Source organism: Globicephala melas, chromosome 16 (assembly GCF_963455315.2).
Source record: "Globicephala melas chromosome 16, mGloMel1.2, whole genome shotgun sequence".
NCBI lineage: Eukaryota > Metazoa > Chordata > Mammalia > Artiodactyla > Delphinidae > Globicephala > Globicephala melas.
This window is the reverse complement of record NC_083329.1, coordinates 60,700,298-60,712,610: the sequence shown is the minus strand read 5'-3', so window position 1 is coordinate 60,712,610 and position 12,313 is coordinate 60,700,298. Positions and strand designations below refer to the sequence as shown.

The following is a 12,313-nucleotide window of genomic DNA, read 5'->3' as shown; positions in this document are numbered from 1 at the left end:
GGCTGCTTTCATATCCCAGGTTATGAGATGATACTGCAGATATAAAAACAGGAAAAGACATGTTCATTGGGCACTTTGGCTGGGGGGGTGTCAGCACCCACCTCCTAACTCTGTCCCCACTAAACCAGGTTCCACCGCCCTCGGGGTATGCTGTCCTGGAGGACAGAGGCAGCAGCCCCTCCCTCTGCCCACTGAGCCCCGCATGTGTCACAAACCTGTCCCTGTGCCCCCTGAGCCCTGCCTACAAGCCGTGCAGTCGGCCTCCACGAGGGCACAGAGGGGACCGTTGCCCATGCCCTCAGCCCAGTCGTGCCACACCACTCTCAGCACTGGACGATGACAGAACCCCAGGGTACAGACCCTCTCTTCTTCCCCATGTGCCCTGCCCACCCCCGTCTGCACCGATTCTCTCTCCTCCCTTCTCAGGCCCAATTCTCCCCGAGCTGCAGGGCTGAGGCAGCGCTGCACAGCCTGCAAGAGCAGACGCTCCAGTGGGACGTTTCTCACCCTCCCCTCCTTTTGTCCCCAGGAGCCATGAGGTGCCACGTCGCTTCCAGCTGCCTCGTGGTCTGGCTGTCTGTGCTGATCTCTGGATGCTGCGGTAAGTTCAGTCCTCTGCCTTCTCTCCCCACAGCGAGCATGGGAGGCCGGGCTGGATGGGGTGTGGTTGGCGTTTGTGCTCTGGGACTCTCAAGACCCTGCCTTGCCGTGTGTGTGACTGGGCACTCACTTCCCTTTCTGGGCCTCAGCTGCTTCTGCAGCCCTCACAGGGCTGAAAATACCAGCCATCTCCAGGGCCTGGGACACATGAGGGAAGGGGAGGAGACTTGAGAAATACTTGAGCTCTAAGGGGAGGCATCTATGGCCGTGAACTGTCCTTCTGGGATGTGGGGACTGGCCCCAGTTCTAGTCCGTTTCACAGTTGTCTTTTGAGCACCTACTGTGTGACACTGTGTGCCCTACTGTGTCCAATTCTGGGGGTATGGAAGAAATGACATTCTCGGGCGCTCAGGGGCTCACCAGGGAGAAAGGCACAGATACGATTGCTCTAAGCAGGGTGGATAAAGTGGTAATAAAGGATGTACAGAGCTCCAGAGAAGCCCATCAGAAGAAAAGACTAATTGAACTTGCAGGCACAGGAGAGACCCAGCCAGAAGGGAGACATTTCATCTGGGCTCTGAAGACTGAGAAGTCGTTTTAAAGGGGGGAGAGGGAAGAAGGGAATCCCGGAGGAGGGAATAGTTTGATCGAGGGTGCGGCTGCCAGGAGTCTTCCTTCTCTGCAGGGCGGGCAGCCCTCCTTCCCCCGGCCTTGCAGCAGCCAGGTCAGTGCCAGCTTTAGTGCCCACGGAGGAGGCCAGGAAAGGCCTGGGCATTTGCCTCTCCTGGACACCGGGAGCAAAGCAGCTCTGGTGTGCACGAAGGAAGGCCAGGACAACAGGCACAGCTGGCTCGGTGTCCCGCGGGACCAGGGTGCCCTCAGGGAAGAGCTATGGGCAGGGCATGCCTGGCGACACAGGCAAACGTATTCCTGAGGGGCGTCAGCTCCTTCTCTCACTCCAGGGAGCCGGGAGCCTCTGGAGGAAACCAGAGCTTCATGCTTGGTGGACTGCTGCTGGCATCCTGCTGCCCGAGAGTCCCCTGGCTTCCCTGCTGGGAGGGATCTCTGCTGGGATGCCCCTGTGACGGGAAGCTCACTCCCATCCAAGCGGTGCAGCCTCAAAGACTCTCAGGGGCAGAGTCACAAGGGGTCTCAGACCCTCTTTCCACCCCTGGGCCAGCTGCTGCTCCAGGTGTCAAGTTTCTCCTTTGTAAAGCCCCATTCGGGGAGGGCTCAGTGAGGGGCACCCGAGACCCTCAGCTCTGACCCTCTGGGTTTGCTTGTTGGTGTCCTCAGACTCCTCAGGGACTCTGTGACCTTGGACACTCATGCCCTCCCCCGCCCTCCCCATTAAAAAGAAATATAACAGGTGCTAACAGCTTGGCTGCCTTCGTAGAAGAGGCACAGTCTCCCCTTGAGCTCTCTAGATAAAGGCGGCTCACGCATCCAAATTGCAGCAGCCATCATAGCAGTGACGCCACGCACAGGACACCTCTGGCAGGGAGGCAGGGTGAGAGGGCAGCGAGGGCTCTTTGTCTTCATCTTGAGGCTGGGAAACTGGTGGCCAGAGAGGTAGAGCGACTTGCCCAGGCCGCACAGCAGCGAGTGGCAGGGCGTACAAGGCCTCACCTGGTCGCTGCGCTGTGCTCCCTGTCCTGTGCACCTTCCCTGTCATGAGTTGAGGGCGGGGTCTAGGGCTGTGCCCAACATGGCCCTCAGCGAGAACCACTGTGCCTTCAGAGGCCTGGGCAGGTGGGCCTGCGCTGGGGTTGGGCCTTCCTGGTTCCAGTCCAGGCTCTGCCACTTGCCAGTGTCCTTCAAGCCCTAAGAGGAATACCCTGCCCCACCCCACGGTTCTGAGTGAAGTCTGTGCTTCCTGGTCTGGTGGATGCCTTGTCCTTCCCACATCACGTGCCTGGACGGCTCCGCTCCTCCACATCTGCCCAGCTTTGCTTCCTTCCGGGATCTTTCCCTTCCTCGCTGCGTGTGGAAGGCCTGTCATCCAGCACCGCGGCTCGAATCTGCCTTCTGTGTGAGCCTCCCCCTCTCCCTTCTCCCCTCAGGCCTGTGGTGGTTAAAAGCTTGATTCTTGGGCTTCCCTGGTGGCGCAGTGGTTGAGAGTCCGCCTGCCGATGCAGGGGACACAGGTTCGTGCCCCGGTCCGGGAAGATCCCACATGCCGCGGAGCGGCTGGGCCCGTGAGCCATGGCCGCTGAGCCTTGGCGTCCGCAGCCTGTGCTCCGCAACGGGAGAGGCCACAACAGTGTTGAAATAAATACTTAAAGCTGGTGGACCCGCATCTACTTTGTAGGGAAGGATAAGTGTGAGTGGGCCAGGGATGCAGGGAGAAGGCATCCAGGGCAGAACACACAGTAGGTGCCAAAGCAGGGAATGAGCATGTGTGGGGCAGGGACAGAGGGGTGCATCGTGGGCGCGGGCAGCTGGACTCTCGTTCCTTCACAGAAGTCGCCCGTTGTCCCCTCCCCTCGCACGGGCACTCACGTTCCCGCTTGGCCGGAGGCCTCAAAGCTCCTGAGGCAGCAGTTTGCCTCTGGAGGACACAGCCTTCATGCCTTAAAAGTGCCTTTTAAGGGAACAGGCGACCTGTGGGCACCCCCCCTTTCCCACCCTCCCATCACCCTCCCAGTCCCCACTGGCAGCCCAAGGCCACTGGGCTTCCTAGGGTGGGAGCCTGTTCCCAGATCACGGTCCTGCTTGGTATGTGGCAGGCGACGTACGTCCCCGAGGCTCTGCCCAAGCCCCCGTGCGGAGCTCTCAGTGCCTGATTACCGGCAGGTCCTGTAAAACAAAATTTGAAAACGAACGATGCTGCTGCAGGTGACGTTTTTTCTGGCTGGCTTCCCTCCCATTGCCCCAGCCTGAGCCCACGCCGAATTCCCTGGTCGCCCCTGAGCCTTCTACCCTGGCTCAGCTGCTTTCTGTAAGGGAGCCCAAAGGCCCCAGCAGGGATCCAAAGCCTCCGCCTCTGGCTGAGCAGGCAGCACTGTCATCAATACCAATATTAATAATAGCTACCATTTATCGAGTGCTTGCTGTGTGCGCGAGCATGGCGCTAAGTGCTTTATGTATGTAATCTCATTTAATACTCAACACAGCCAAGAAGTAAGTCCTGTTGTTATCGTTATTTTACACCTGAGTAAACTGAGGCATGGGGAGGTCATATGACTAGAAAGAGGCACAGGGAGACTACAAACAAAGGTGAAGCCCTTGACCACTGGCCTCTGAGCCTTTCTGAGGCTCTTGAGTGTGTGAGGAGCCCCAGGTTCCTCATATGAGAGGGTGGAAGTGTGTGGGCGAGTGCATATGTGTAGTTGTGGTGGTCAGGGAGGGCTTCCTGGAAGAAGGGACATCTAAGGCAAAACTTGAAGGATAAATAGGAATTTGGCAAGTGAAGGCAAAAGGGCCAGCAGTCCTGGCCAGGAGGGGAGAGAGAGGCTACAGTGCTTGCAGAACCAGAAATGACATCAGTTTGGGGGCCTGAGCAGAGGGGGTGGGGTGGAGATTCCATTAGTTCTGCCTGCTCCCCACTAGGAGGTCTCCAGCAATGAGGGAAGCACTAGGCTCTGTGTTCTTGAGCCTGGCCCAAACTCTGAGGGAGCCAGGTCAGCAGAAATGAGGGAGGGGAGGGCTGCAGCCCACCCATGTTCAGGGCCCCTGGAAGACCCAGCGGGAGCTGCTTACGTGTGTGCTGCACGATGTCGGCCCCATGTGAGACTGACCAACCCCCCCATCCCTGGTTGGTAGGGGCAGAGGGGGAAGTGCCCTCGTTTGCCTCCTTCTGGGGTGTTTTCCAATACCAACAACCAGTTCTCCAACTCTCCAGACACCGACTGTGTGTCCAACAATTCAGTTCAATTCTGATGCTGTCTACCCAGAGTTAGTGCCAGATTCCACAGATTTAAGGGTTCAGCTCTACTCTAGACGCCAGTGGTGAGTCCCAGACCACCTGTACTTCTGATCAACTGGCTATAAATCAGGGCTTCCTACTACCCTTTCTCAGGTTCAGTTAGCTAGAATGACTCACGGAACTCAGGGAAATACTTTACTTCCATTTACTGGTTGAATATAAAGGATACAACTCAGGAACAGCCAGATGGAAGAGATGCACAGGGCAAGCTATGGGGGGGTGGGGTCGGGTGGAGCGTCCATGCCTGTCCAGGTGTGCCGTCCTCCCAGCACACGGATGTGTTCACCAGCTTGGGAGCTCATCAAATATTGGAACTCTCCAGCTCCCCTCCCTCCCTAGAGGTTGGAGGTGGGCTGAAAGTTCCGCATCTTATCACTTGGTCTTTCCGGGGATCAGCCCCTTCCTGAGGCTCTCTGTAGAGGCCCCACTCTAAGTCTCCTCACCGGGAAAAGGGAACCCTCCTACCCTGTTGGTGGGAATGTGAATTGGTGCAGCTACTACAAAGAACAGTATGGAGGTTCCTTAAAAAACTAAAAATAGAACTACCATATGATCCAGCAATCCCACTCCTGGCCATATATCCAGAGAAAACTCTAATTTGAAAAGATACATGCACCCCCGTGTTCATAGCAGCACTATTTACGATAACCAAGACATGGAAGCAACGTAAATGTCTATCAACATATGAAGGCGTAAAGAAGATGTGGCATGTATACGCGGATGGGATACTACTCAGCCATAAAAAAGAATGAAATAATGCCATTTGCAGCTACATGGATGGACCTAGAGATTATCATACTAAGTGAAGTCAGTCAAACAGAGAAAGACAGATACCAATGGTATTGCTTATATGTGGAATCTAAAATATGACACAAATGAACTTATTTACAAAACGGAAACAGACTCATGGACATAGAAAACAAACTTACGGTTACCAAAGGGGAAAGGAGAGGCTGGGGAATTAGGAGTTTGGGATTAGCAGATACAAACTACTATATATAAAATAAACAAGGTCCTACTGTAGAGCACAGGGAGCTATGTTTACTATCTTTTAATAAACTATATATAGTGGAAAAGGATATGAAAAATAATATATTTATATGTATGTATAACCGAATCACTTTGCTGTACACCAGAAATTAACACAACGTTATAAATTAACTATACTTCAAAAAAAATTTTTTTAAAAATTGAAAGATAAAAAATAACTCACCTCATTGGCATAAACGTGGGTGTGGTCAAGGGGCTCCTTATGGATATAACGAAAGACACTCCTGTCACTCTGGAAATTGCAAGGAGTTTTGAAGCTCTGTGCCAGGAACTGGGGGCAGAGACCAAATATATTTCATATTATACCATACTACTGAAGGCCTCTGGGGGGTTGCTCAGGGGACAGAGGAAGCCAGCCTTGGGGAGGCTTTGTGTGAGGGACGTGTGATATGGGGGACTCTTCATAGATAAGAAATTCCTCAGCCCATGACGGTATCACGCTGTCCCCTTCCAGAGCCAGCCCCCAACCTGAGGCTGTCGCAGAGTGGCACAGGGTTACCTGCACAGGCTTCCAGGTCTGGGTTCCAGTACGGCCCATGCCACACTTAGCAGCTGTGTGACCCTGGGCAAGTTACTAGTTACCCCCTCAAAGCCTCATTTTCCTCAGTAGTAACATGCAGACGTGACAGCACATGTTGGACCATGAGGCTTGGTGGAGATGGTGTAAGCGGCTGGTACGGAGGAGGCTTCCATAGATGGCAGCTATTATCATTGTTGTTATTGTTGTTATTAATCACGTGGCATCAGCTGGCCACTCCTTCACACAACAAATAGCTGCTGAGGGCCTTCTAAGTGCCAAGTCCTGTTCTGGGCACCAGGATTGCAGCACCTAACAGAGCAGACAGCCCTTGTCCTTGCCAAGCTCCCAGTCTATCTACAGCTGGGAGGCCCAGTAGACATACAATGTGAGCCACATGTGTGGTCTTAAATTTTCTAAGAGGCGCATTAGAACAGAAACAGGTGAAACTCATTTTAATAATGTATTTGACTTAATCCAGTATAGCTACAATCTTATCATTTCCACGTCATCAACATAAAAGACGAATGAGCTATTTCACACCCACTTTTTCGTACAACATCTTCAAAATCCTGTGTGTATTTTACACGTCAGCACATCCTAGCGTGGACCAGGCCTCAATAGCCACACGTGGCTCGTGGCCTCGCTGAGCGAACGACCTGACAGCCTGCTGCCTGCCTACTGGCGTTACTCCCCATAGGCCTCGAGGCAGAACAGCGAGCTGCCAAGGTCCTGGAAAGGTGTCTTCAGCACTGGATGCAGGTTCAGTGCCCACTGGAGCCCCTACTCTATGCCCCTTGCAGAACGCATGGAGCTGGCACGAGGGCACTTGACTGATGCTCTTGTCCTCTAACTTCCAGGCCAGGTGAACCGACTGCCCTTCTTCATCAACCACTTCTTTGAAACATACCTGCTGATCAGCGAGGATACGCCTGTGGGTGAGTTGGCGCAAGGGCTGGTGGGCAGGCTGGATGGCGTGAGGTGGGCTCCTTTCCCACAAGTGAAAGGGATCTTAGAGATTGAGCTGATCTTCCCCCTGTTATTGGAAACTCTTCCATGGGGTCCCGGATGGGTGTTTGTGTGGCCTCTGCTTGGTTGCCTCCAGGGATGGGACACTCATTACTTCCTGTGGTGGCCTATTCCAAAAGAGAGGAGTTCTCAGTGTCAAAGAGTTTATCACATTGAGCCCAAGTTGCTTGACCTTCACTTCCGCACTAATTTTGTCCTACAAAATGCCTCGTTCCTCTTCCTTGTGAAAATTTGAAGATGAAAGCTCTTGTAGATTTTGTTTTGTAGCCTTTTGTACTTTTCCGTGATTACTGAGTTTTCTGCACTGAGTATGCCTGTTTTTTTGTCATTAGAAAAAAAAATTATCTAGGAAGTGATCACGAGCATCCTGGTACCCGCTTCTCACCACCCGCCCCCAGCTTGAGTCACCTCATCACCCAGGTCTATCCTCACGAGCCCCTCCCGAGGGCCTGGCTCCTACATCTGCAGCTGGAGGCCGGCACGCATAGCCCCATGGCCTTAGCTCAGCTCTAGGGACCCTGAAGCTTCTCAGGAAATGGGGTTGAATTGAACAAACCCATCTTGCAGCTGTGCTGACGGGAAGGCACTAGTTCTTGTGAGCATGGAGGAAAACAGCGCCAGGAGGTGCCACTCACCTCCACCAGCACTCCCTCTTGTGTCCTCTCATTCTTGTCCGTGTCATTTTAGAGAAAGTGCTTGTAATCTGGGGCTTCCTACACTCAGGTCTGCCTGCTTCATGGGTGTCAGGGTGGGGCTGTGGGCCAGGAGCAGCGCGCACCGGCAGCCGGCACGGTGCGTCTTTCTGGAGCATCACTTGCACTTGAAAATGAAGCAGGATGGCTTGGAGAGGGGAGGGCTGTGAAGATACTTAACTAGTAGGTCATTTCAAGCACTCTTTCATAGTGTAAGACCAAACATAGATGCAAAATTCTTCAAAGAAAATCTCTGCTTGAAGAGGGGAGCCTTAGTGGGCCCCAGACTCTCCCCTGCTGTTTGCAGGGGCGCATGAGAAGCCCCCTGCAGAGGTCTTTCCTTCCACTCTTCCTTCTTGTGTGGGTAGGTGCTGGGCACAGCAGGTATTCTGACTATTGTGGGGATTGGCCCCATGGCCCAGTGACACTGTCTAGGGCTGTGTGGACCCACTGTGTAGAAGTGGCCACTCTTTTGATGATTAGCAGCCCCATGCATCAGCGTCGTGAGGCTGGATTTGGGGATTGGTGTTTGGGCATCTGGGTGTTTGAAGTGTCCAGGAAGGAGGCAGATTGCCTCTCTGGAATGTCCTTCCAGAGGCTTAGCTCACCTTCTGAGGGGTGGAGAGCATGGCCGGCAGTCCCTTGGGGACCCTGCTGAGCCGGTTCCTCCCTTCTGAGTTGGGTCAGGGGGTGGTGTTTGTGGCTGGCTCCTCCGCAGGCCCAGACCTGGTGTGCGGCTGGCGCGGAGGCAGCAGAGAGGTGGCCAGTGCCTGTGGATCCATAAAAGATGAATGTTAGCAGCGTTTATCACCACTAGGGGTTCTGCTCTTTCCAGTTCATTCATCAGTTTATCAGATACAGATGGGGTGCCCCCTGTGCCAGGCCTGGGTGCCGTGGATTCAGAGAGGAACGCGACCGAGGAATGAAGAAGTCAGCGTCGCGGGCGATAGAGGCTAGGTTGGCTGTCTGGTTAAGCCCCAGTGGGGACTGAAGGGGGCCGAGTCGTGCCCCTGGGGGCAGGGCAGAGCAGGAGGAAGCAGGAGGGCTTAGGGGGAGGTGGTGGCGGCTCTTGCGCAGAGTCCTGAACGGGTCCTTTCCATTGCTTCACACACTATTTCCTGTGGCTGATTTTTATAAGCGTCTGTTTGAACCTCATCCTCCTGGAGATTCCTTTGTGGTGGAGGCAGTATATCTGGGACAGGCAGGCCCCTGAGGCAGAGGTGTGGCCAGCCACTCACTGAGCCGGGCTGCTGGCGGGGAGAGGCGAAGGCCCCCTCAGGTGAGCGGCGCCAGCCCCGTCACCCCATCTGTGGCCCTGCGTTGCCCTGCTCCGCCCTGAGTGCCTGTGCTGCAGAGAGGGTGACGGGTTGGGAGGGGCGGCTATTGCTCGGCCAGTGCTGGCGGTGGTACACCCTGGGCTGGACGCCCCCAGCGAGCCCTCCAGCAGGCCTTGCTCCAGGTACCTTTGGCTCTGGTTCTTGATTGTCTTTTGCAAACGCAGGCATCAACTGGCGTCCAGGAGTAACTCCCAGGACTCAGCCCCATTATGGCTGTATTTGGCAGTCACAGAGCGGGGCGGACGGGGAGGTGCATCTGATGCGGTGGGGATTGATCCCTGGCTCTGGGAGGCCGCAGGAATGAGAGAGGGTTCAGTGAGCTGGAAGACAGCTCTGCTCATCTGTCTGGGCAGGGGCCAGTGCTGAGCTGGACCACACCCTCCTGCCCTCCTCCCTTCCTTTTGCATCAGGGTGGGGCAGCACAGCTCTGCCCTGAAAGTCATGAGCCCAGTTTCTGTTCCTTGCTGTGTGGCGTTGGGCACAGTGCCTCCCCTCTCTGGGCCTCTATCTCCCCATCTCACCAATGAGAGGGCATTGGAAAGATGGGCCCAGTGGCCTTGAGCTGGGGCAGTCCTGCTAGCCCAGGGTGTCACATCTCTGGGCCCTCAGATAACACAGCCCTGGAAACCTCCACTGAGTGCTGTCACCTACTTGCCCTGGGCCATTCAGAGGATGCATATGGACTGACGTGGACAAAGCAGGGTGCAGACCTCTGACCAGCAGTGGCCAGGGTGAGGGTAAGGGTGGAAACAGCTTGGCAAGGAGACTGGCCCTTTGCCTGCCATGTGGAATGGGGTGGCCTAGAGACTTGACTTTGAGGCTTGCCTCTCACTAACCCTTTGCTCTCTGAATCTCAGTGCTCCAAACTGTAAAATGGGATGGAATAGTCTCCTTTCTGGATTGTTGGGCTGTATACACACACTATAGTTAACTCCAAAGCTTCCACACCTAGAATGCTTTGTTGTTACACAAAAGAGAACTTATGTGTGTCCCAGGGATGGCTGGTTGGACTGTCCTGCTAGCCACGGGCTTGCAAGGGGGACAGACAAACACATAGGTGAGCTGGGTCCAGTGGGGTGGTTGGTACCAGTGGCTAGAGCCAGGACCAAACTAGTCTGAAAATGTCAGCTTACCAGAGGAGTAGGTCAGAGCTGCGGGCAGACCAAACTTCCAGCTCTGGGACAGATTATCCGGCTTCTGCTTGGACCCCCAATGAAGGGGAACTCATGATCTTACCAGGCTGCTCACTTCTGTGCTGTGGGGACAGTTCTGGGAATGAAAACGTCTTCCTAATGTTACTGTGAAGTCTGTCCCTGCAACTACTACCCACTGCGCCTAATTTTGACCACTGGAGCCTTACAGAATAATAATGATAACATAACATATGATATACTATATATATATAATATATATTATTATACTAACAATGTTTACTGAGTGCTTGAGGCAGTGTCCTAAGTGTTTTAATTCGTTTTTAAGTTCCTTTTAAGAATGGAAGGTAGAGTTTGATTACAGGCTCTATCAGAATGTAGTTTCTGTGAGTGTGCTCTCCTGGGTTAGAGATTGGGACTTTCATTCACCCCAAACCTTCTGAGCCTTCCCATTTTTCATGCTCTTGCCTCAGTTTCCGACCGCGGGCCAGCGGCCACGTGCTGGGGAGCGCAATGGGAGGGTATGGCCCAGCCATCTGAAATCCCGTGCGGAGGCTGCATGTTCCATCTCTGTCTCCTCCTATCTCAGCTTCCAGTTCCCTCTGCCTGATGTTCTTTTTGTAGACCACCTCCCAGCTGGAAAAGACAGCAGCCAAATGAAGTCATTAAGTAGCTCTGCCTTCCCCTTCCAGGCCCCCCTTGTCCCTGTTTGTCTTCTGCAGACGTGGACTGGCAGCAGAGCCCGGCCTGGGCGGGGCAGAGCAGGAGCACAGTGGAGACGTGATGCCTGGTCAGACTGGTTGGCATAGCCCACACCTCGGCCCTGGCTGTCGGCAGCGAATGGCCTCATGGCACCTTTAGGATGAGGGACAGGGGGCAAGGATGCTGTCTCCGATCGCCCTCCCCAATCCACTCCAAACACTCCACCAATATTGCTCGTGTCAGGACCACCGACCACCTCCCTGTGGCTAAAGCTGACTGTTAATCCTCAGGCCTTGTGGCCTTTCAGCAGTTATCTTTATTTCCTCCAGGACATCACCTCTGGCTGTGCTTTCTCTGTCTTCTTTGCCTGTTCCTCTACTTCTCCAGGGCCTCTTGGCACAGAGGGCCCCGGGGCCCGGCTCCTCTGTCTCTTCTCCATGCTCTCACTCCCGTGCCATGCCTAGTCTGGCAGCTCTGGGTACTACCTGTGTGCTGACAGCCCTGAGGCTTCTACCTTCTGCCTGGGCCTCCTCGCACCAGAGATTCTAGGCTCATATACCACCTCTGCATCCATTTCCACGTGGATGTCTAAAAGGCTCTCAACCTCAGTCTAAAGCCACACTCCCAATCTTCCCTGCAAACTCCTGCTTCCCTGCAGCCTTTCCCATCTCAGTTAGTTGCAACTCCAGCCTTCCAGTTGCTCAGACCAGCAACTTGGGGTCTTCCCTGACTCTTCCCTTCCCCCCCACCTCATATCCAGTTCATCAGGAAATCCTTTTGGCTTGATCTTCAAAATATTTCCAGAATCTTCTCACTTCTCACCGCTTCACCTCCTACCACCACAGGCCAAGTCTGCATTATCCCAACAGCTTCCCGATGGTCTCTGCGGTCCCCCTGCTCCCTCTGCCCTGCTGCCGCCTTTCTCACCCTCCCAGCCAAGTGGTCGTTTTCAACCTGAGACAGAGCCTGTCACAAGGTCAGCTCAAGTCCCTTCACCCACCTGGAATGAAAACCGTGCTCTTAAATGGCATCGAGGCTGTTTGCAGTCCAGGCCCTGCTACCACTCAGACTTCACCTCCTTCCCCACACCCCCAGCTCGCTCCACTCCAGCCACACCGGTCACCCTGCAGTTCCTCGAGCAGGAAAGGCGAGTTCCTACCTCTTGCTCCTTTTTCCTGGAACGTGATGAACCTCCGTTGGTCAGTCAAGTCAGTTCACATGCTGCCGCCTCTGTGTGGCCTTCCTGGCTTTCTCCAGGCGGAGTGCAAGGGCTGCTTCCTTTGCTTTCTCCTTCTCTACTAGTCCCA

The 12,313-nt window shown here is 54.4% G+C and overlaps 1 protein-coding gene across 1 annotated transcript in view; it reads left to right on the top strand.

Moving 5' to 3' along the window:
* Positions 1-534: 534 nt before the first annotated feature.
* The window catches only part of LOC115856345 (cadherin-23), a 371,688-nt gene continuing 359,909 nt past the window's right edge, over positions 535-12,313 (top strand). Inside the window, exons 1-2 of the mRNA XM_070043924.1 lie at positions 535-601; positions 6,956-7,033. Coding sequence (XP_069900025.1) covers positions 535-601; positions 6,956-7,033 — 145 coding nt within the window. The remainder of the gene's footprint in view (positions 602-6,955; positions 7,034-12,313) is intronic.